Genomic DNA, 25,653 nt, shown 5'->3' with positions numbered 1-25,653 from the left:
AAGGCAGGCTGAGAGAGTTGGGGTTGTTCAGCCTAGAGAAAAGAATGCTTTTGGGGAACCTTATAACGGCCTTACGGTACCTAAAAGGGGTTTTAAAAAAAAAAATGGGGAGGGACTCTTTATTGGGTAGTGTGGTGATAGGACAAGGGGGAATGTTTTTAAACTAAAATAAGGGAGATTTGGGTTGCTTATTAGAAGGAAGCGCTGGAACAGGTTGCCCAGAGAGGCTGTGGATACCCCGTCTCTGGAGGTGTTCAAAGCCACATTGGGTCTTTGGGCAACCTGGTCTTCTGGAAGGTGTTTCTGCTCATGCCAGGGGGTTTGAAACAATATGATATTTAATGTCCCTTCCAGTCGAAGCTATTCTGAGATTCTTTGTAGTTAAAGCTAAGGGATGGAAAGGGGGAGAAGGTCATAGTTTTGGCATCTGAATTCTCAGCTAACAAGTATGTGAGATGAAATCCTGCTTTCCTGGAAATAGGTAAACATCTGCCTACTTACAGGAAGTGGTGGAAGAAGTTGCTTGTGCATGTATCTTGTCATACCTATTAAACTTTATCTTAACTCAGGAGTTTTTTCAGTTTCATTTTTCTCGTTCTCTCTGTCCATCCTGCAGGGGTGAGTGAGTGAGTGACTGTGTGGCACTTAGCTGCCTGTTGGAGTTGAAGTTCAACAACTGCCCTGCTCACTCAAAAGAAACTTATTTAAAAAGTAGAATGTATGCAGAATATGGAATGCACATAGTATGCAAAAATAGAATGTGTATTTACTATGAGAAATATTTAGGTAAGTATGTATATTGTGCTTTTCTTTTTTTCTTCAGGTGATATTTATCCATGATGTTTCTTCCACTTACCGAGTACCAATTCTGTTGGAGGAGCAAGGCATCATGAAGTATTTTAAACAGAGGTTGAATTTACCCATTGATGACCAGCCAAGTGATCTTTTAATGAAATGGAAGAAAATGGCTGACAGGTATGCTGACTCCTGCTGCTCTTTTGGGAGGTGTTTGAATTCAGGTTAGGTTTTACCTGACTTGGAACAACCAAACTGTGCTGGGGTCAGTAGCATGTTGCTGCTGCAATACCTGTGGAAACTCAGGGTTTAGAAACATTGACAGTTTAGGGATTTTAAAAGATGCTTTATAAAGTTTAAGAAAAATGAAACGTGAGAATGGATATAATAATCCAAAAACTTGTTTTTGTCAGATATGAAAGGTTGCTGAAGGTGTGTTCCATAGCTCTCGTTGGCAAGTACACAAAACTAAGTGATTGCTATGCATCTGTTTTCAAGGCTCTGGAACACTCTGCACTGGCGATTAATCACAAACTGGATTTAATGGTGAGGATCTCTGGATTTTGCTTTCAGGAATATTTTGAATATACATTACTAACTGCCATCATGTCAAGCAGCTTTTATTCAGATGAAAATTAGAAAATGAATCATGAATAAATACAGATTGGCTAAACATTTTTTTTTTTTAATGCAGCATTTAGAAATGTAATTGTTTTATTAGGAACTAAACTTACCTGAAAATATTATTGATAATCCCACACTGGATCTGATTATTTGATTTACTTTCAAGGTTAGGTTTCATTTGTTATGGGACTGCTTATTGTGTTAGTGAGATTAGCTTAAGAAAGACGAGATAATAGACAAATTAAAAAGCAATTTATTTTCTTATTAAAATCTGCTGTGAGGATCCTTGTATAAGGATTGAATTTGTCGTCTTAAAATAAGAATAGAAAGTTGAATGACACAGAGAAATTGCTGTTGGCTTTGTTACTGCTGTTAACTATCCATTTCTATTCTAGGGCTTTGATGCTAGGGGTGGGAAGATCTGGGGCAGAGAAGCAGTGTGGAAGTGTATATTGGTCATTATGAATGGGTGCAGAGGATACTTTGGCAACTTGCAATAGCAAAGTAATAGTCACAAAGTATCAGCATCAAAGTGCTGGTTTAGTGTGAGATTTGAGGAAGAGGTATTAGGTAGATCAATCAAAGTGGGCAGTTGAAGAAGCCCTACAGAAAAAAATTTCAAAGAATGGAGTGTGTTAATGTATTTCCTAGAGAGGCAGAAAGAGATATTTCTTACCAACAGAAGAAACTCAGAAAAACAAATTGTTTAATGCCTTTGTTAATTATATGAAAGATGAGATGGAGTGCACCTGAGCAAGTCTGAGGATGATACTAAATTAAGGGGAGCTCTTTGTATGGTGGCTGTTACTCTGAGGGACCTTAACAGGCTATGGGAATGGGCTGACAGGAGCTGATGTTAGAATCATAGAATTGCTCAGGTTGGAAAACACCTTAAAGATTATCAGACTTGATAGTTAGGTTATGCAACCTAAGCATACTACACTAGTTCTGACAACACTCTGCTAAATTGTGTTGTGAAATTGAACAGGGGAAAATGCTAGTCCTGCATCTGACATTGAGTAACCTCATTAGTAGTGCAGGATGCAGCATGACTGACTAACAAGTAGCTTGTGGAGAGGTATTTGGAGTTGCAAGTAGATGACGAGTTGAGTGTGAGCCAACAATGTGCCATTGCTTTGAAGAAGGCCTCCAAAATCCTGCACAACACTGTGGTAGTAAGTGGCATCGCATGATGAGGGTAGCTGAGGGTAATCACTGTTCCCCCTCTGTTCAGCACTTTTAAGACTGTGTATGAGGGGTGGTATTCAGTTTTCATCTCCCCAGTACAGGCTATGTACTGACATAATGATTGAGTCTGAAGTCGGGCAACAAAGATCAGAGGGCTGAAGTGCACATGTATGAAGAGAGCAGAGTGAGTTTCTTCAATCTGAAGAAAAGAAAGCTTGGGGGAAATCTTATTGCTGTCTGTATCCAAGAGAGTGAAGAGAAGATGAAGTCAGGCTCATTCCAGAAGTGTGCAGTAGAAGGTTGAGAGAATGTAACAAGTGTTGACTTAATTTAAAAAAAAAAAAAAAATTCATTGTGAAAACAGTCAAACCCTGAAATAGTGTGCCCAAAGTGGTTGTGAGGTCTCCATCCCTGGAGAATTATGCCTAGTTTTGCAGGTACGTGGTTAACAAGGCTTACTTGCATCTAAAGCTGAGTTCAGTGGAGCTTTTCCATTAACAAGCAAGGGAATAACTGATTGCTAAAACTCATTCCAGCTTGGTGCTGAAGTGTGCTAGCTGACAAGGATTCCTGTTGTATTTATCTGCATGCATCAACTTTTTTTCCTCATCAGAAGGTTCTCTATATAAACCTGTGTTCCAAAGGAACTTCTGAATGTTGTATGTGAGATCCTGCACGCAGCATAATATCTGACATATGTGAATGATAAAATATTGATGCTGCTTGAACATGCTGCTTCTGTATGCTTGGCAGGGAAACTACAATTAACTTTAACTGTAATTAGTTTTTTTCCTCAATTTCCCAGTGTGTTAAAGCATCCTTTCAGTTTGTCTTCATGTACCAGTGCAAAATAGCAAGCCCTGTAGTAATTATTTTTCTGTTGTGTTTTTGATGTTTTTTGAAGAATGGAAAAAGGAGAAATATTAGCTAGGAGGCAACTCTGTCTGGAAAATCATAGGCCAATCTTTATATCTGTTTAATTTCTTTACAAACAAATGAATACTGTCACTTCAGATAATCTGATTCTTAGTGTGTGGCCACTACAGCAGGATGCTACTAACTATGCTATTTTCAGAAAGACTGTTAAAACCATGAATCAAACTCTGATATTTTGTGACTCTAATGCAGTATATAACTGCCCCAGTCATTTAATCTAGTGATGCCTCAGGAGCCATGCTTACTAGTGGCAGTATTGATTCTAATGCAAGATCTCTGGTAAGACATAAACAGTGAGCCTGGCTTGCTCTCTACAGTTCATGCTTTCAAGTCAACTCACGTGAGTGTCTTTCTGACAGGCTAGACAATGCAAGTTTATCCAGTCTTAAAGTCATTAGTGATTAGTGATTAATGTCATTAGTGATAGGACCAGGGGGAATGGTTTCAAGCTACGCCAGGGGAAATTCAGGCTGGACATGAGGAAGTATTACTTTTCAGAAAGGGTGGTCAGGCACTGGAATGGACTGCCCAGGGAGGTGGTGGAATCACCGACCCTGGGGGTGTTCAAGGAAAGACTGGATGTTGCGTTGAGGGACATGGTTTAGTAGGAGCTATTGGGAATAGGTGAACGGTTGGACTGGGTGATCTTTTAGGTCTTTTCCAACCTTAGTGATTCTATGATTCTATGATTCTAAAGATTAGATAAGCAGTGGCACCCAAAAGCTAGTAAAATAAGCATCCTAGTTACATCTCATTTGGATGTCAGTTCAAGGTCATCCCCAGCCCTCGATTGGTGCCCAGATTTCCATAGAAACTAAAGCTGGGTACGTGGCTGTTGAGCACTGTAGCAAGTCTGTGTACCTGGAGGGCAGGAAAACAAGGACTGGAGGTGAGCAGAGCTCTGGAGCTGATGTTCAAAGAAAGGAGCATGGGGTGCAGCAAGTAGAGCAAACATTAAGTCTTCACTGTAGTTGCTGTATTCTACTGAGAAATTCACCTGAAGCTCTTAGTAGTTGTGTCATGAGAAGTTGCTTATATAGTATGTGCTGCTTTCTCTGTGGAAGAAAATACTATTGTATTATGTTTTTTTTTTCTCCTTAGTATATAGATTCAACAGAACTTGAACGTTCTACAGAAGCGGAGAACTCAGTGAAATACCATCAGGCATGGCACAAGCTGTGCAAAGCAGAGTGAGTGTTTTGTATCTTGAATGTGGTATTTACTTAATGTGGTGAAAACTATTTCAGTGAATCACTTCTCAGTGTATCCGAAGTTTTGTTTCTTACGGAATGGGACAGCCTTGCATGACTGGTGTCAAGACAGTGAAACATAACAAATTGTGGAATTGCCCTGCATCCTCAAACTCTGTTCTAATCTCTTTAGACATACTGCAGTTGTTAGTTGCTTTGGATAGCTAGTCAAAATAGTTTCCTTAAAGAACAGGTCTGTTTGTCAGTGACTTTAGTCAGTGGACATGCATCACAGTGAAAGGTGGAGAAAAGCTTAGTAAATGCTGGTGCCACTCTGAAAACCTTTTTGATATGAATTGTTGTTGGTCTTTCAATTTTATTTGTAAGGACATGTAACTTGTTTAGATGCGTTTATTTTTTCAGTTTTATTCAGTAGTCATTGAGTTTTGGTCTTAAGATTCTGCAGTGGTGAATAAACATATTCACTTAGTGAGTACACTGCTAATAGCTGTAGAAAGCAGTGAGAACTTCACTGTGTAGTAAAGAGTCAGGTGAGAATTCACATGGATAGATAAGACAAATCCGCACATTTAAATTCTGCATGGTAGTAGGACACATCTTTTGTGCACTGTTTTTGTTCTTTTGTAATGAAAAGTCCATACAATCTGAGAGACTTATTTTGGTGACTTGATTGTATTTGTTAGATGCTTTATATATGGCTGTCATTACAGTGGCATTCTCGTCCCAGGAGGGTTTGGAATTAGGGGAACAGAAGGCAAACTCCAAGCTATCTCCTGGGCAAGAACAAAGAAAAAACCTTTCCTCGGTAAGATCATTAGTGTCAGTAATCGTGTTTTGGAGGTGTAGAGAAGGCTAATTTGATATTTAAAAAAAGTAGTCTTCCCAACCTGCTAGAACAGGTGCGTGGACATCTGCTATGTTGTTAGTAAGTAAAAAGAAGAATACTGTCAATTGAATACTAATAAAGGATTCTGTCTTAGGACTGATTGTATGTATGCTGTTTGCATCATATGCCTTATAAATTATGCCTAGGGTCATAGTTATGTACTCCAGCTGCTATGTAAGGAAGGAAGAAAAAGGCCTTTCCTACCTTTTGCATTCCAAAGGCTTTATTTGCTTTATTCACATTTTGCATGGAGGTTCTGTGTACCTCAATGTCACAAAATCACAGAATGGCCAGGCTTGGAAGGGACCTCAAGGATCATGAAGCTTCAACCCCCCCTGCCACATGCAGGGCCACCAGCCTCCATATTCAACACTAGACCAGGCCGCTCAGGACCCCATCCAGTCTGGCCTTGAACACCTCCAGGGATGGGGCATCCACAACCTCTCTGGGCAGCCTGTTCCAGCACCTCACCACATTCTTTGTAAAGAACTTTCCCCTGACATCCAGCCTAAATCTTCCTTCTCTCAACTTAAAACCATTTCCCCTCGCCCTGCTGTTATCTACCCTTTCAAAGAGTTGATTCCCCTCCTGTTTATAGGCTCCCTTTAGGTATTGAAAGGCTGCAATGAGGTCACCCTGCAGCCTTCTTTTCTCCAGGCTGAACAAGCCCAGCTCCCTCAGCCTGTCTTCATAGGGGAGGTGCTCCAGTCCCCTGAGTGTGAAATCAGTATCGTACTTACTAATCAGTGTGCAGAAAACAAGCGTCTTTGGAGATGTGCAGTATTAATTTTTATTGATTTGTCTGATATCTTATTATAACAATTCTTGAAAGTTCCATATGGCCTGTCAGCTAAATGCTTTGTGTGTGAATCCCTGGAGCTTTGGTCCTCACTCTGGATTTGGTACAATTCTATAAGTAACAGTGGCTATTTGGCTATTTGCTAAAATAAAATTAGATTTTGGACGCTTTCAGCTTTTGTTTCTTTGCAATAATTATTTGAGAAGATGGGAGGAAAAAAAAATGAACAATTTTTGAAAGAGTTTACAGCGTGATTGTTTCACACGTATTCACAGTACTACAAGTCTGAAGAGTTTGTCGTTTTTGTTTCTGGTAAGTGTATACACAAGGTTTCTGAACAGTCTTATTAAGATGGAACAGTAAGTACTTTATCTGCCCTGTTCTTTGTGCTGTTAAATTTTGGTTGTTGTTGTTGTTCTGTCTTTTAGGAGTTTGCCTGGGAATGCAATTAGCAGTTGTGGAATTTGCAAGAAACTGTTTAAATTGGAAAGGTGAGCTCAGAATGCTGGTGTGGATGTGGTTTGCTTAAATGGAGTTTTATTCTATACATGAAATATTTATCTATTTTTAGGTAGATCCTAGGATTATCCTTCAAAATGGTTATGTTGCGAGAGCTAAGCACCCTGCGTACAAAGGAGCAGGAACTCCTGTTATGCAGATTGCCTGTAACTTGCTTCCTGACTTAAGCACATTTTCTGCAATACTCTTGTTGTTCACCTTTGTGAACATTCTTGCTGGAGTGTACAGGTGTGGTCAAGAGTTAAAATGTAAAATTAGGCCTCGCTTGCTTTTGCATACTTTGTTGGAGTTACTAAATTAATACCCATTGCTGCAGTAATTTGAAGAGGTTTACCTCACCAGTGAACTGCTACCACTAAAAATGGAGATGAAGAAAGTTTGGGAATTGGGAAATGTAGTGTGTGTGACTGAGGTCACAGGAGAGTGCTTCCAAAGTAGTACAATATGTCCTTCAGCAGGCAAGACTGAAGTGGAGATGCAGACAAGTAGAAAAATGTCACAGAACTGCTCTTATGAGTCTGTAGTGCTTGTAGAACAATGGTGATGTATGTTTTTGAACTTTTTTTTTAGATGCAAATTCTACAGAATTTGACCCAGACACAAAAAACCCTGTTGTAAGTACTGATATTTCTCCTGTGTGTGTTTTGTGTTAGAAATAAGTGAACTCTGTGGAAGTTACAGTTGATCTGTTACCTGAAGTGATGTCCGTTGTCTTTATTCACGTTTACTTATATAGGCATTTTATTTTTGGATAGTTCCTTGCCTTCACCTGCTCACTTCTGTAATTTGCCACAACAGTATTTTATTATTAAGTTTTTAATAGTTTCCTTAGCTGTAACAAATGCTGGTAGTAGACAATAACACTAGTTTTACTGGAGAATAAAATGTAAAGAGAAGCTGGAAAGTGTAGAGCAAAGCCATTAAAATATAAACTTACACACAAAGTGTTAAAAACAAAGCTGTTGAAAAATTTTTCTTTCTTTGAGTACTGGAAAGTAGGCACTCTTTCCGGCTGAACCCACCCCCAATCCACATTCATCTCAAGGTTCTCCTTTTCAGAAAAATTTCAGTGCTGTAGGTAAGCCAGGGCTCTCAGTATGGGATGCCAATGGTAGTATTTTGGGATGGAGTTCCTCTGGGTGTATGTTCTAGATTGGGAGAATGTACTATCACATTATCCATAACAATAAAACTTAAAATGGGTCAGTAGGGATGGGCTTGTAAAAGTGAAATAGGACAGATACGAACACGTGGAAAATGAAGTAGTACCTTTGTGTAAGATCCTTTAGTGATGAATTAAGTGCATTGCTTGTGATACAGAAACATAGCTTATAAACTTCCTTCAAAAGAGCTTTATTGGGATTTTAAAGTAAAATACTTTTTCACATCTACTTCATCTACAACATGCAAATGGGAGTTTTTAGAAGTGTTTTACCTGTTTGTCATTGTTTACGTATGTAGAAGAGATAATCCAGTCTGAGCTTTTGAACTTAACTTGAGACGTCAACAATTTCATTAATTGTGAGATTTTCTGCCTTCCTGAAAGTATGAGAAGACATACTTCTTCACTGAAGGGATCCATTTCATAAATAGCAATGTGTTGTAAAATGTGGAAGTTGTTGAAAGCTTACTATAATTGTTTTGGGAAGCAAGAGTGATAATACAGGAGGCTGATCCTGTGATGACTTTGCTTTTAGGGTTTTTTAGTGACAATTCTATGTTTGCAGGATATTTTACTGTTGTTGGGTAGAGTGGGGCACAGTTTCTTCTTTTGGCACCTTAAGATTTTTAACTTAAGCCAAAAGTGATGTTTGTGGTTTTTCAAAGTTATCTCATTTTTCTGGTAATTCAAGCTCAGTTGGCAAAGGTTATAATGCTATCAATGCCTATTTTTTTTTTTTTTTTTCAGTCTTTTGAACAATTGATATACCTTGCTTTCTGTGGGTTTGAATCACCATCAGCTGCTTTAAAAAGGTTTGAGTGTCATTTGGATTTCAACACTGGCAATTTGAGTTCATTATTCTTTACATGTGATTTTTTTCTATGTGCAGAAAGTTTCTGCTATTGCATTGTAGCAACAATCAGTTTTTTGGGGGGTTAGTGCTGCCTAAGACGGAGGCAGAGAGCTGGTGGTTTAAATTAGGTGTGTAGGTGATGTGAGATCCTTCTGCCTGGTGCAAGGTAGACTCATAATTTTCAGGGACCTAAAATCAAGTAATATGGAATACATCTTACATAGCTTCATATGACTACATTTCATCTGGTCAGCTCAGATACCTTTTTTGGAGTGCAGTCAGGTCATGAAGCCTGCTTGAGGAAGAGGTGGAACTGCCCATTTGCCTCCATTATTCTGAGGATTGTTTGCTAGTTCATATGCAGAGATCAACAGTTAACTGAAGTCTGGTATATAGAAGCTTGTCTGCAGTGGTACTGGCTGTTTCTTTCATTACTGAAATGGCAGTATGTATTATAATGTATATTAGACAAAGTTTTTATTCCACAAGTAATTAATGGAGTGATTTGCAGTTAGGAATCAGAGTCAAGCAAAGTATATGTTTTATAAAGAAAGTTGTGTTGGCATTGAATGAAGAGAGTAATAGAGCGAATGTATGTGTCATAGAAGATTAATACAGTATTTACAGTGGAAGCAATATGCTTTCAGTATGTATAACAGATTCTTTTGTTCTAAGCTGCACTAAGGCTGTGAAGTTGATTAATACTGGTCAGCACCTTAATCTGATCTTTGACATCTCAGTTCTGGGTGAGAAACGGCTGTAAATTGTTCCAAGAAATAAATTTATACTGTCAATATCTGTTAATGCTAAGACTTTGCTAAAACAGATTATTTAGCTTGTGCTGAAAACTTTAGGTGTTCTGTGTAATGACAAATCAATAAAAAAGACTGGAGAAGCAGCAGATCAGTGAAGCTTGTGAACTACTGGACTGATGCAGATGTTTCATTATCCATGAAAATTAATTGGAAACAGTGTCAGCACTGATAATATCTTGTGATGCCACTGCGTGATTCAGCTGAGTCCTGACTTAGAACCAGCATATATATATATATTTTATTCCTGTTCTTTTGGAAGCTGGAAGGAGAGAGGAGAAGCACTACTGAGGCATTAGTTCTGTTTTCTTCTGTTTTTAAAAGGAAACATGTTCTACAGTGTTTATCAGGAGAATTCTGGGGCAACCATAAAATATACATCTTCTTGCATTCCTTGCTAATTTGTTAAGCATTCAAGTACTCAGAACAGTACATACCAAAATAGTCTCTTCTAAAGCATGTATATAAAAAAATGAAGGGATACTTTGCTTTATTATTAGACTTTTTAGTCCCTGCAGGTTGTTCTCTTTCACGCTTTTCTTTACATTTGTGGAAATGAACTTTTTCAATAAAAAATAAAAATTGAGATTGTTGAATAACTGGGAGTTAAGCTTCCAGAAGAAATACAAGTGACTGAAATTGTGAGAGATTACTATTGTTAATGTCTCTCAATAACAGTGGCACAAGTTGTACTACAGAAGAACGCTGTATTAGGAAAAAAAAACAACAGTGTTGTAAGAAGTTTCAGTGTGATGAGGCAATTGTGACTTGTGCTTCTTTGACAAATAATGAACACAACTGAAAGTGCAAATGCAGTGTTGCATGAAATGCTGAATATCTGCTTCATTCAGCTGTTTGTCTTCTTGCTCTGTTAACTCATTATGACAGTATTACTTGACCTAGGTTTTGCAAAATCATCCAAGTGAAACCTGATACAGGAGGGAAACCCTGTATTGCCTGTTTTGGGAGGTATTCTTATTAATAGTCTGAGCATGTAAATGGCTAGATGTATTATTTTAGATTTCAAATGATGAGGAAAAAAAATGATAATCTCTGCATATAAAACAAAAAGAGGAAACTAATGGCTTTATAATGTGAAACATACCCCAAATATTCTTTTAAAATCCAGTAGGAAAAAGAATAAAGTATTAGATGTAGTGAAGACTTAGAGGAGCTGCTACCTAGAATTTGAAAACATTAGTAGACTGTGGGTTATAAATTCTGTTTGAAAGATTTGAAGTTATTTGTTCAGTATTTTCATTTAGTCTTAAGCTAAAGATGTGTAGTCTGAAGTAAAAAAAGATAATGATCTTTAGAGCAGTTTTTACCTTTTTTTACCCAACCATGCCTTTTGCATTGGATAACGTATTAAGGTTTTTTTTTTTTTTTAGTTTTAAGTATGTTTGATTTTCCTGAGGCAAATGAGACAGATATATGATCATTGATCAGTCCCTGATGTTTCTTATCATCACCTTGACTCGTTATTTTCAGGTTATGTTCCCATTATATATTATATGCTCTGTTTTCCAGCCCTTTGGATAATAGTAGGTAAATTGCAGCTCTCTGCTGGGAAGATAACTGTTCAGAAAAAAATAATGCATTGAGAGTAGTGCTTAGTATGAGTTTTCTGTTGCAAATGTCAATTTTAAAATCTCCTTTAAGAAGAATCTGTACAGTCTGAACTGCTAATGAGGTTGATTCACTGGGTGGAAAAACAGATATTTTTTTGTGTCCATCTCCCTTGTCTTTTGTGTTCACTTCCTCTAGTATTAAGCTTAGATTTTCTTTTTTGGTAAAGAACAAAATGAAAAGCTGAAACTTTATTTCAGCTGTTTAGTACCATTCTAGCAAGCAAGCAAACAGAACAGCAGCATAATGAAACTGTTCTAGCAAGGATTCTTATGTATTTGTTTTAAGTTAAGTCTTGTTATGACAGGTCATAAAGAACTGTGGTAACATCTCTTGTAGCATTGTGAAGCTTGAAGTGTTGCATGGCATCTGTGTTTTGCAAGAAATTGCCTAGAAGTAGACTTTGCCAGTAGGTGACACTCTTATAACACGTTTGTGAATTGATGCCCACTTTTCTTGTACAGGATGCCCATAACCCGATTAAATTCTAAAACACGAAATGTTTCCTAACAAATGAAAAGGAATGTGTGTCCTATGTGTTATGTAAAGAAACATCTTGTAATTCTGTGATATTATTTGTGTGAAGTAGCTAGTGTTGCTTAGCACACAAATGAGAATATGGCACATTTTGTTTTGACATCAAAGTGTATTGGTAATTTAGGACAATGATTTTTTAATATACCAGGAAAAAAAGTACCAAGTACTATGATTTCCTTTTCGCCTTCCAGAACTTGTGACACAGTTTAACAGCTGAAGTGTTTGTGTAAAAGCATGGCCCAAGAGCCCAGTAAAACATTCCTATTGTTTAAATATTGTAATTTTTGAGGCTGCTATGCATGCAACTGTGGTGCAGCACTGGATTCCACTCTGTTAGGGAAGAAATCCAAGTATAGGGATCACTTGTATGTGGTCTCTAATGCACTTGATTTGCTTTATCACTAAGTTGCTTCCTAAGTCCTTAAGTAACTCTTGAGATCTGGACCTAATTGCTCTATCAGCATAATGGAGGATGTTGATAATAAAATTCTGTCCAAAATTGAGAGTTCTATAGAATGATTAATGCCTCATCCTCTAAATTATTTTGTGTTGAAGTTACTTTTTCCTTCTTCATTCATTTCCTTTATTACAGTAAATGATAATCCCCATGAATTACTCAGACAAATGCAAGCGTGACAAGGGAACTGTGAAATGGAGAAATTAAAACCCCACCAAAAAAAAAGCTGTAATGGATGTTTTAATTTGCAGCAGCAAGCACTCAGCTCTTACATATGTGTGTGTGTTCTCATTTATAAAATTCTAACCCAGGAAATATGTACTTATTTACCTACAACCTGAAACTGAGGTGGAATATTGTAGTCATCATGCTTATCATAGTAATTTTATATTGTTATTTAAAATAAATGCCTTTTTTTTTTATTTAAGAAAAATTGAACTTAGCATTTCAAAATGTCATATTATGTGATGACATTTTCTCAAATAGCATTTTAGTAGCATAAAATATAGACAAGTAGCTCTGAACTAATTTTGAGGCACTTTTGTTGGGAATTGTGCCTAGTCGACAGGAAACACAATACAAATCTTAAGTCATATAAATCTTTATTGTGTATTTTTTGAAATTACAACAAGGAAATCTGTGGATTTAGGTACACATAGTGTCCGTGGATGCCGTGTCTTCTCCCTCAAAGGAACGATTCTCATTCTGGCAGATGCTTTATTGTCCTGTGATCTTTTTTATTAGCATCACAAACTCGTCGAAGCTGATGCTTCCATCATTATTTTTGTCCAACAACTTAATTACGTTGTCAAGTGAGAATGAATCCTGTTTTTGTTGGGGGAGAGGGGGAAGGAGGAGGGAAAAAAGAATGAAGTGAATTGCCACAACTGTTTTCTAGTGAGGATTATTACCAAGAATTGTTGCAGTCAGTAAGAGTGTTCCTTGAAGATGTTACTGGTGATGTGTTAACCAGTTTTACTGGTTAAACTAGAACTACAGTGCTTGCTAATGCCTCTCAAAAATGTTAACAAAGCTACAATAACTACTTAAGAACTATGAGCTGCTGTTTGCTTTTAATTTGAAGCTTCAATATGTGAAATAACCTGAATACTTGGATGTGTTTTGTACTATGAAGACGTTTGCATACAACGTGTGAAAAAGCCAATGCATCTGTCACCACCCAACTACAAGTATTACTCAGGTTACTTCAGTCTTCTAAGTTTTGTTTGGATTACATTATGAAACATAGGTAATGCAGCAAGTGCAGCAGCTTCATTGTGTATGTAGTCCTCAATATGTATTCCACCTGCTGCTTTATTAGATCCAAGACCAACAAAACACTATTGAAAACATGTTTCAGTAGGCTGTGGACTTGGGCCTGAGGGTCCCTTTCCTTCCCCTTTTCTTCTCTTTACTAGGAATACTGTGCTAGAAAATTCTTGCTAATAGAATAAATCTGGTTTATGCTATAAGCTTCTTTAATTCATGTGACATCTTAATGCAGTAAGTATTCTGCTAACATCACGGATCAGGCTAGTTAGTATGAAAATAGTTCTAAATATAAATTAGGTCTTTAAAATGCTTTCTTAGTACTTTTTGCCTGTTTTGTACTGTTGTGTCCTGCTATTTTGTTGATTTATTATGGTGCCATATATTTCTGCATACAGAGTGGGTGGTTGACAATGTCTGATATCCAGATGCAAAACATCTGTATTTTTTTGAGCACTTCTATTTCCATAAATCTCTGGAAATGGGTCCTGCCACCTAAACTGCCTACAACTAATGTAAAAAGCAATATCTTTCTGAATTTACTATCACATTTCCTAAAAGTTTTAGTAATTGATTTCTGATAGTGGCTTTACAAGGGAAGACAACTTGCGTTCTATTAGGTGACTTTTTTCTTTTTTTCTTATAAAAAACTAAACTGTATTCCTGTAGTTCTTAAACTACTGAATTTTCCATTGAGATACAATTCTTTCAGATCTCCAGCAAAAAGTGCCCGTGTCTTGTCTTGCAATCCAAAAACCAGTATTTAAGGATTTGCCTATCAAAAGAATTTAAATTGAGTTCTAATCTAGTTTAGGAAAGATCTTAGGTAGAGAAGTTGGAATTTTTTTTCCCCCTCAGCCTCAGGATGTAGATATTTCCCTCTAGTTTGATATCTTTTTTTTCTTCTTGGAATCTTTCAGAAGTGATGAATCTTCTCTTATTTTCAGTGGTAGAGAACTAGATTGCATAGAAACTGGCCTATGCCTCTTACTTTTAAACTTGCTGTACTGATTTACTTTATTTATAGGTGTTTTATATATATTCTAGATTGAAAATGCATTGTTTTGATTGAAATAAAATTATTTTATAAAACTCAGGTGCAATATTCTAGGTGAAATTTGAATGCCATAATTTATTAGATTTTTGCATTTAAATTTGTAGGTCTTAGTTATAAACTTCCCACTTAGTTATGTTATCTCCCTATTGTTCATTAATGCAAGTAAAGTTTCATAAACTAATCCTTAATTAGGATTTTTTATGGAGCTGGTAAAACTATTTGAGCACAGAATCTGCCTTGCAGTATCACTGCCTGTATCCCCTTTTTCGTATCTGTTTTATAGGAAGCACAGTGAATAAAACAATTGAAACTTACCTTCAAGTACTGTGAAAATTGATTCTGGAGCAGATTTTTCAGCCCACCAATGGACAGTGCACTAGTGCTACCCTCCATTAAAGCATATTGAGTAAAGTATTTCAGAAGGTTGTCATTGAGTAAATGTTCCATGTTTCTTGGGTGTTGTCTCGAAGAATGACTGGAAACAAAGCAGGCAATAATCATCTCATGCACAGAATGTTTTTTGAAATACAGCTGACACTGTCCATTGGTTCACAAGCATATCATCGATACTTAAACTAGATGAAAAGACCTTTTCTGTAAACTCACAATTCTTGTAGGAATTTAAAAATCAAATGAAGATAATAGAAACACTCAATATATTTAGTTTGTGCTTACCTCACTCAAAATACAGAGCCTTCAAATGTATCCAGCACAAGTGAGAGTCTCAGATTGGAACTGCCTTTATAGTGGCTTTCATGCTCCACCCTGATTATGAAACCAGCATTTGTCATTAAGTCAGTGTACTGCTCCTATTGTGTTTTCAGTAGTCATGTGAATAGGATACATTACCAGTGTAAATGAGTAATATATATATATATTTTTTGAATCTCTGAAATTGATCACTGTCAGCATCTATCGTTGTACTTGGGGTAGGTTTCCTTTGCCTTTATAGGCTATCTTGGAGAGGTTTTCCGTCTTCAGTTTGTGTATCTTTTACTTGAAGGTATACCCACACCCCCAGTAGCCTAAAAATGCTGCTTTGGGGTTATGTGTAGATACGTATACTATTTCTTCTAAGTGGAAAATGATAAACGTAGTTTTCCTTTTTTTTTTTTTTTTTTTTTTTTAATATATGCAAAATATGAAGGAATCACGTGCCCTTTGTGTGAATTGATAATTACCACTGCCAAAGTTTCCCAAATTTGGTGCTGTTTCCTAGCATAGGAGAAAAATGCTCTGGGATCGAATTTTGGTTGCCAAAATTAAAAATCAAAGCACCCCATGATAGGAATGAAGAAAGAAGGAGCCGTGCTAAATAGGAAAGATGAATCTAAGATTCTGAAAAATGAGCATAACTGAATATTGTATTCAACAGGTTTTGCAGTGTTTAATTGATGATGGTCTGTGAGGCATATTTGAGTGATATTCTGCCCAGACTGATGCTTCACAACCCATCACAGAATGAAATACTGCTGCTGTTTTTGCATAGTGTGATGAGTTGCTGCCTCTGGCTGTAGTTTCTAATCTACCTGATGTCTTCAGTTCTCTTTTTTGGCGTTTAGCTGCAGGCCCACTTACTAGATCTTTCACTTTCTGTGTCACTTACTGAGAAGGTTTACCAGCACTACTGAACCAAGAGGTTTGTGGGTCTTTGGGAAATGGATTGATTGTTTGGAACTGTAGATGTATGGGTCTAGGATACATTTCAGGTAAGTTTGTGGTTTCCTGGGAAGACTCTCTTTGGTGAACTTCACTAAATGAATTGTCTATTCATTTGCATTAACAACCCACTTTCATGTGTTTGTTCTCACTTCCTAGAATAGGACTGGGAGAGTCTTCTAGAAATCATCTAATTTGTTTTTTCCTTTCCTCTAATTGGGGTCACTGCTGCTTATGCTGGATATCTGGTTAACCTATTATTAAGTGACTTACATAATGGGGACTCCACAGCCTCCTTATCAGATCTGTTGTTTATTATTAGACAGTTTTGTTAATGTCCGAGTGCCTTGGTTATTCATGACAAGGTAACTAGGAAACCTCGTTTCTTTTTCTTTTCTTTCCATGAGCAGAGTGAAGGATGTCCTGTGTTCTTCTCCTTTCATCTTGTTTTCCACCTTTGGTGTACGATGAAACTTGAGTAGTGATGAATTACCAGGTGATCTGTTAATGTTCCCTTTCCCCCATCTGCTCATTTTTCTTGCCTATAGCTTTTGAATGTAGTAGCCTTAAAACACTTCTTCCCTTCTAGAAGCAGTGTCTGGAACCTGATGTGCCTGATAGGTGTTGTTGACATTCCTGTATTTGCAGGACTCTTGATTAAATTTCAAATGACTTGTCTTTACTTGTACCGCAGGCACATCACCAGTCTTAAGCATTTTACTACTGCATATTTATTAGAATAAAAGCATAATTTATATTTTGAGGGTTCACAACTTTAGGAATTCAGTACATCAGCCTTGTTAACTTGCTAGAGGTTCATTAAAGAGGACAACTGATTGCAAAATAGCGTAACAAGTTTTACTGAAACATCTTCCCACGGCAGTGAGAAACTGATGTCTGGAAATTTAGGTGACCTGCTCAGAAGTTACACAAGAGTTACATGCTGTATTTGGGGTGAGTCCATGTTCTTCAGATCAGCTTTGTTCACAAGTTACTGTAGTCTGTAGGGGCCTATCTGAATGACAGTGTCAGTTTTGGGACTTGTAGTTGGATCTCCCAAAGTTATTTTGTCCTTCTCTATCACTTAGACCACAGTGACCTCCAATGACTTGTGTGACACATCTGAGCTCTCTATCAGAATTGACAAGGGAACTTAGTTTGACAGGCATGAGCAGTTCATTCTCTTTATCCAAGATTGCTTTGCAGGACACAACTACTACTCCAATACAGGTCAAAAGTTTATCCATCTCAACCCAGCAATGGCAGAATGTTTCCAGTGGTAACAAATTGCGATCCCTGTGCCAGAATTAGAACAGAAGTCTGAATACATTACTGTTGCCTCAATCAGGTGATGTGCAGCTAGCAGGCAGCAGCATTTATCCATGCTGAAGAACAGTAAGTATTTGGTATCAAGTCTTGACTTACATTTTTGTAAGCTGACATTTAGTCCAGAAACAGCATTTCAGATTTGGTTACACATTTTCCTGTGTTTTCTTGGGCACATGGGTCTATATTGTTCCTGTGACTCATGGCATAATTCAGTTCGGTTTGCCCTGGGCTTGAAAAATCACACTAGCAAGTACTATATCCTTTTGGAACTGATGTTTTTACTGTAGGTTAGATACCAGACCATTAACAAAAAAAAAAAAAAAAAAGAATTGAGCTGATCATGTGCTGTCAATCTGCTTAGGGACACACATCATGTGTCCCTGTGATGAACATATTTCACTTTCTGTGATGGTGTCTGCAGACTCAGAATTCTCTCTCCACTGGCTACTGCTGTATATTGCCCTAGTAAACTGATGTATGGACATGCTTGATGCAAGCAATTCCATCTTGCTGGAGTGTGAGAGAATACTAGTTGCAGAGATGGCTGAAGTTTGAGTACCACTGCTAGTGGTAGGAGTGGTGGAACTTATGGCATTGTGATCACAAGATCTTGAAGCATGTTTAATGATGGCGTAAGTGGGATGGTTACTCAGCTGCTATTGTTTTTTTTTGTCCTTATCACATGTTTTTTGCCACCATTGGTGGCTGTATGGCAGGTGAATCTTTCCAACTTGTCAATTGTAACATGTTGGACTATAAACTGGGTTTGTCTATCAGTAGATTTCCATGCCACTGACACTGCTGGAAGAGACAGCCTATGTTACAGAGGTGGGGCTGTCACCTGGGGGCAGCAACTATCTCAGTCATTCTGTTTAATCCTCTGCTGATGGGTTAACACCTAACCCTCTGGTATTTTTCCAGCTTCCTTGGTCTATTTTGTAGTACTGTCCCCACTGTTATTTGCGTATGAACCCTGACAAGTTTAAAGTCATTTGAGGTTTATCTGAGGCTTATGTTGCAGCCTGTCTGCAGCATAGAAATGTCTGCTCAGGTGAAGTTGGCTATAACTGAGAGCGTATATTTGTGGATGTTGTGTATGTGAGAAGAGAGAGTGGGCACTATTGTGCTTAGTATTCAGTTATTTCTGCTTTTATACTGCTTGTGCATCATCCCTAGCTTCCAGGCATCAGTCAATAGATGAAAGCCCTCTGTTAAACTGGGTTACTTCCTGGAGTGGAGAAAGATGATGGAATAATTTAACAAGTTGGTCTCAGTTCCTTACTTGCTTTATGAGTAAGTCTTACATAAGACTCAAATAAGTTAGATTTCTTAGCAAATAAAGCAGCAGAGTAATATTTGTATGGAATCAATGGTAGTATAAACAATGCGCATTTATCCATGCCTGTTGTGAAACATCAATCCCTCATGTTGCCATCTGAAGTTAAATAGAACTAAGTAGAGCTTCCTAAATGTTGCTAATGCCATGTGTTCTTGCCAACACAGTTGGAGAAGACAAAGGGCAGGCTGTGGGAGAGAGAAAAAAAAAAAACAAAACAAATCCACTTAACAGATTTTCTGAAAATAATTAAATAATATTGTGTGAGAAGTTCAGAGAGCTGCACTGCAGCCATTGTGGTGAACCTGACATCGCTCAGAGGTATGAAACTGTTAGAATTTGAAGACAGGTTGTAAAATCTTTTATGTGTCAGGAGTGATGCATTCCTTGCGTTAAAACCACCGTTGTTGTCAAGCTTTTAGTGGTGACGTGTAAAAGGGTTGTCTCATCTCACAAACCTGAACTATAGGTTATCCTTGTTATACTGTAACTATACTTCATACATGTTGAAGGTGTCTCCTTTAAACAGTGCTGGGTGCGGCTGCTTAAGAGATGAATGATTTAATATGATGCATTGTTTTTAGTCAGCTTTAAATTGGTGATGTGTTGTTCATTGTAGCTATATGTGTCAGCTTATCGTGTCATTTATACACATCTGGCAGACAAACAATGATATTGCTGAAGCTGCCTGTGATATAGATATTTCGTGCTATGTGAGACAACTCTGAGGGAGAACATGCCTCAAGAAGAGGTTTTATCCTTCTACCTTCTGAGCCTTGACACATGCAGCAGCGCATTAAGATTGTAGTGCATAAGTATGCTGCAGCTGAAACTTACAGTTGATGTAATTGCTCACTTTTTTGTTCCTTCATGAAGTTTTTTTTTAATTCCTAAGAGTGCTCAAAAAATGTAGAAACCTTCATTTCAGCATGGCACATATGTATTTACTGAGGAGTAAAATATTGTTGAGTTTCAAGTAGACCAAGTATAAGAAAACAAATGCTGTACTAATGGCATTAGAAAGTTCTTTATCTCCCCGACAAGCTGGTCTTCTTTCAGTCACCTCTGGTCTTGGAGATGCTGGGGCTCTCTAGATGTCTCAGTCATGCCTCAGAGCCCTTCCTCTTTGAGAACATGAGGCTGATGAGGCAATGTGAAGATTGGGTTCAGTAGCTTTTTTTCAAAGCATTGTTGTTCTCAATGATGTGAAAGGTGACAGGCTATTCAAAAGAAGCCTAGATGTGCACACTATTAAACAGCGTGGTCACATAGTGTAGGAATTACTTGGAATTGAGATGTCTAAATCCCAAAGCCTGAAAATATTAGTAAGAAGCTGCTTTGTCCAACCTCAGTCTTGTCTAGAGATACATTCTGCTTTCATGCAAGTCCAGGATGTCTTTGTATGTGATGATCCAGCATGGTCCAAGGGGAAATCAGAAACTGCATGTCTGATCATTTCAATCCTGGAAAGACCTAATAAAAAATGTACACTTGCAGTTTATCTGAGGTGATTAATCTTTAATGAAAAGAGACCTGATGTTACATGAATTAGAGGACCTTTCTTTAAAAACAAGACAATAGCTGAAGATGGCATTTTCTATATTGACATGATTGATTACTCTTCTCTTTGCATGTGGGAAAGATGGGAAATGTGTTCTGGCTTCTGTTTCTAAAACTATTTTGCATTTTGTTTTAAACATCAGGAGCTGGGAGAGTGAGAATTATGTACTTTATGCCACATGTAGCAGTGTGTATTGTTGAATGGGAGGCCTGAAGGTACACTGGCTGGGGACAGTGGGCGCTCAGAGCCATTAAAATACTCAATGCCCAGGATTTCAGACACTGAAGACTTTTATAAGAACTGTGCTATGAGCAGCCCTTGGACCACTGTGACCCTGCTGCAGCCATTCTGGCCTTGCTACTGAAGTAGAAGGGAGTTTCTGAGACAGTGCCACAATACTTGAGTAAAGGTGCATGTTAGAATCCTAGAATGATTTGGGTTGCAATGGACTTCAAAGCCCACCCAACCCCTGCTATGGGCAGGGCTGCCCACCACCAACTCACACTGCCCAGGACTCCATCCAACCTGGCCATGAGTGCCTCCAGGGATGAGGCACCACAGCTTCTATGTTCTAGGAAAGAAGCTCTTACTTTTCTCCAGGATATGATGAGTTTGGGAAACATCAGCAACCATGAGAGGTGTTCTTAGGGAGGCAGAAATGAAGGCTGTTCTTAAGGCTTCCTTAGTAGGCACCTCTAAATCTCTTCAGTACTGTTGCTACAACAGCCAGATCAGCCTTGCTGCTCTAGTCACTCAGCAGTACAAAATGCAGAGACAAGTAAACAGGTATTGTATGTGGTTAGTGGTAAGAGCTTTAGAGCTCACTTTCAGAGGAAGAGCACTTAATTGCTGCTTCTCAGACAGAAGTCTGTAAGTGTGAAATGCCACATACAGAGAGCTTATTGGTTTTATTTTGAGATGTTTGATGTTTTCTTTACCTATGTGAAATATAATAAAAATGTTGTAAAGCAATTGTTTTACCTGTGGCATACAAATCGCCTATTTGTTAGTGCTACAGTGAAGCGATTTGTAAATATTGTAGATACTTAGTGGTTTGCTTCCAAAGAGGCACTGTCAGAAAGCTCGTAAAATTGCCGTGGATAATCGTTTCAGTCATTCCTAATAGGGGAATTTGGAACAATAGAAGCAAAAGACTGATAGAGAATCCTTTTTAAATTTATTTTGCCCTCTCCCTTTTGATGAAGTCAAGTGTTACCCTGGGATGTGATTAAGAACTAAGATTAAGTCAAGGAAATATAGACAGGCTGATGAGAGAACTAGCTAGCACTAAGAATATTGAGCAGTTGTCTAAATGTCTTATTTGTAATTACAGCCTACTGGCAGGAATATGTTGCTGCTTAATGAAAACTATAGTCAGAAGTCATAATGCTTATGTATCTGGCCTAATTTTGTGTTTCTAATTAGATAACATTAAATCAAGGTCAGATGATCACAACTTCAATAAATAATATCAGTAATAGTTTGGAAATTTTCAGTTTTTGTGAATTGTAATACAGGACTTCAAATAAACAGATTTGTATTCTGTTAAGTTGAAAGTAAGGTTCAACCATAGAGCCAGTTAAATTTAGATTGATGATGAGTCTTATCTTCAACACAGGCATTTTTTCTCTCACCAGTAGTAGTAGTACAGCAAAGTTCACCTCTTTCCTGAAACAAACTACAGCTTTAAGTAGCTGCTTCTTAAAATTAACTCCTTGGATTTGGAACCAAGAATGGAGAAGGTTTTATAAGGAAGTTTTAACTGCCATTAGCTTGTAAAGGTGTGCACCAAGTGCCATGTGGGACTATGCCTTAAGGTTAATACCAGTTTGGAACCAAGGATACCTGTGCATGCTATGAGGCCCTTTGTACGTCAGAACTTGCAAAGCATCAAAAAAAAAAAAAAAAGGACAAATGTTGGTTTTCCTCTGAGATGTTACTAAAATGAATTTTTCCCACCATGTCTGCACCTTCACCTTTTCTTATCCATCACTTCCTCTGATTAAAAAGTCCTAAAATCAGCGTATAAAGAGTGTGGAGTTATGCATTTTATATATAAACACCTGGTGATTATTATATTGTGGCTAAAAGATAATGTTTTTATTTAGTTGTGGCTTCTCATTGGGATTATCATTTGGCCTGACTAATTACAGGGAGCCCATGTAGGGATCAGATTAATTTTCCATGAAGCTATTAACTGTGGTCTGAGGAGAAGGAAGCCTAACAGTTGTCCAGCAACCTGGCAAAAATGGCAAAACCTCACTATTGCTTAATCTGTAAACTGAAAAATAAGTTTTGATAAATTGCAGTAGACATGCTTTTTCTGCAAACAACATAGGTCAGCAACCATTGCTTTCTTGCACTGCTTGACTTTGTGAACATTTTTTTCCTTGTCTTAGGAAGGTATTCTAAACTTTCTCGACACAATGTATTTAAAGTAGAGATAACCAGATTCCTTGCAAGTTCTGCGTTCTTGTTTGTTACCACCACTTACAGGACAGTATGAATTCCCAAACACAAATGAATTGTTGCTGTTGAAATTCGGTAACATTGGCCCTGTCATGTATTGAATGTATTTGTATTAGTACCTTCTTCTAACACATCTGCCTCTCTTTGACTGGAGCTTAAGTGACAGGATATTTAATCATCTCTTTGCTTTGGGTGACATTAGAGAGCCAGTGCAGCCTTGTTTCTAAAATGAAGGAGCAAGGTTTGGTGTCACAGAAGTCCTGGTATCTGTTTCTACTAGTTTTCTATTGGTTGTTTTCTCATATACCGAATAGAGGTGGTGAAACATGCTTGTTTCATACCTGTAAAGAAGAGATTTTATGCAACAGCTGAGGACTCCCATTATGTTCATAATAACATCACAGACATCCAGGAGTGAGAACTGGAATCAAACACTTGCCTCAGAGTGTAAGAAGAAAAAGTGAGGGAGTCGGATCAGTTGCCTAGTTATGTGGGAGGATGTATTTAATGAGATATGAGTTCTGTTTGTAACTGTGTCATTTTAATGAATAACGAATAAAGACTATCAGCTGATGGTTTTTTTTTTTTTAAATAAATACCTGCCCCCCACAGCACATTTTAAAAAAAGTGTCTGCTGACAGAGAGGTAGAAGGAAAATGAAAAGGTCACCCAGAAGTGAAAGCTTAATTCTATATTTGCCTCCCATCCTTGACTTTAATGCAAAGTAAGGTACTGAATAATTGAGAAGGAACTCTGCAGGTTTTTTTTTTTGTTTTTTTTTTTTTTTTTTTTTTTTTTTAAGACTTGTTCTTTTTAACTTAAACTTTTTATATGCTATCTAACCTCATTTTGCCCTTTTAGACCCAGCCTACTAGAAGTGTGGGAGGGAGGATAAAAATGATTTCTTGTATGGACACCACTTACTTTTGAGAAATTGTACGGGCTCCGTGATACTTTGTAGGAGAGTTCCTGCTGTGCTGGCTGTATGTTGTGTATGATGCTGTGCCAGCTGGTGACAGCCTAGAACTTTTGTGGTGTGGCAATATTGGCGTGCTTCTGCTGGTTGCTCAGTGAACATCTGTGCGTAGCATTTGAGGGGGTTGTTGCATTATCTGCTGAAGTGATCTCTCTCCTGCCACCCACACTTTTCACAGAGGATGTCTGAATTATTTTGGGTGTGTTCACTTGATGTCATACTAATTAAATACCTACTTGATTTGCGTAGTATAGAGGTGACAGTACTCTATAGATGTTACTTTCTTTGGAACTAGTTCGTAAAATATTTCCTATAAGCTTGTACAAGCTTGTTAGTAAATAATGATCTTTAGACCTATTTGTCCTCACTTGCTTTTTTGGAATCGTAGAATTGCTCAGGTTGGAAAAGACCTTAAAGATAAGAGTCCAACCATGACCTAACCATACTACCCTATCTCTAACAACCCGCTGCTAAATCATGTCCCTGAGTGCCACATCCAAATGGTTTTTAAACACATGCAGGAATGGTGACTCAACCACCTTCTTGGGGAGCCTATTCCACTGCTTAACAACCCTTTCTGTAAGGAAATTTTTCCTGACATCCAACCTAAACTTACCCTGGCACAGCTTGAGGCCATTTCCCCTCATCCTGTCACCAGTGAGAAGAGACCAACTCTGATCTCGCTATAAGCACCTTTCAGATATTGGAAGAGAGCAATAAGGTCTCTCCTCAGCCTCCTTTTCCCCTAGACTTTTTGCTGGGGTTTCTCCGTGTGCATCCATATATCTACTTTTTTTTTCTCTTTTTCTTCTTACTTTCTGGAGATGGATTTCATATTTTAAAAGTGTCTGCTATATCTGTGTATAAAAATGAATATGTGGACTTGTAGTTACTTTGATTTAATGATCTAGCAAACAAAAAGTGCACAAGTATATCTGTGCTGTCATGTTAACTCTAGGTTGGGGCCCACTGTTGAATCCAGGAATCTTAGTGGTACTCACAGGCACATTGTGATAGAAGTGAGTCACCTTTTATCTCTCCTGTAGTGGATGGTATGGATGCAGCTAGGCAAGCAACTTTTAAATTCTTTTAAATTCTTTTAAATCATGCAGAACTTGGTTCCAGATACCTCTGTAGGTGCAAATAAGGAAAGCAAATTCCAAGAGATTCTTGTCATTTCAAGTTGAGGGCTAGAGAATTGATGTAAGGAATGCAGAACTACATTACAATTTGGACAGTGAAGTTTATAAGGTTTTTGAAGGGAGTACAGAGGGGGAAGACGGTATGGATGTTGCACATTGTGGCTTGTGCTTTAAATAAAAGGAATTCAGATTGCAGGTCAGAAATAATCTGCTAGAATTAAGATTCTTCAACACAAGATGGTCTTTGGCCAGTTAAAGCTTATCTAGGTGGATAATCACCACCTAGATGAATCGGGAAATAATTAAGTGTAATGTAGAGCATGAGACTTGAAGCATCCTTGAAGTGGCTGGCACATTTAATTAGGGTAATTAATCTTTGCTATGAAATTGATATATCAGTCCTTTTGGTTTTCTGAAACTGGGTTGTGCACAGCTGTTGGATAGACA

At 37.8% G+C, this 25,653-nt stretch overlaps 1 protein-coding gene across 1 annotated transcript in view; it reads left to right on the top strand.

The window, feature by feature from the left end:
- CTPS2 (CTP synthase 2) overlaps positions 1-25,653 on the top strand; it is a gene marked incomplete at both ends in the record, with an annotated part of 51,982 nt that overhangs the window by 10,689 nt on the left and 15,640 nt on the right. The window contains 6 exons of the mRNA XM_079545467.1: positions 824-975; positions 1,209-1,341; positions 4,645-4,733; positions 5,465-5,559; positions 6,868-6,930; positions 7,529-7,572. Of these exons, the coding sequence (XP_079401593.1) occupies positions 824-975; positions 1,209-1,341; positions 4,645-4,733; positions 5,465-5,559; positions 6,868-6,930; positions 7,529-7,572 (576 nt within the window). The remainder of the gene's footprint in view (positions 1-823; positions 976-1,208; positions 1,342-4,644; positions 4,734-5,464; positions 5,560-6,867; positions 6,931-7,528; positions 7,573-25,653) is intronic.

This window comes from Tetrao urogallus (assembly GCF_951394365.1).
Source record: "Tetrao urogallus genome assembly, chromosome: 1".
NCBI classification, from domain to species: domain Eukaryota; kingdom Metazoa; phylum Chordata; class Aves; order Galliformes; family Phasianidae; genus Tetrao; species Tetrao urogallus.
This window is presented reverse-complemented; position numbering and strand designations above follow the sequence as displayed.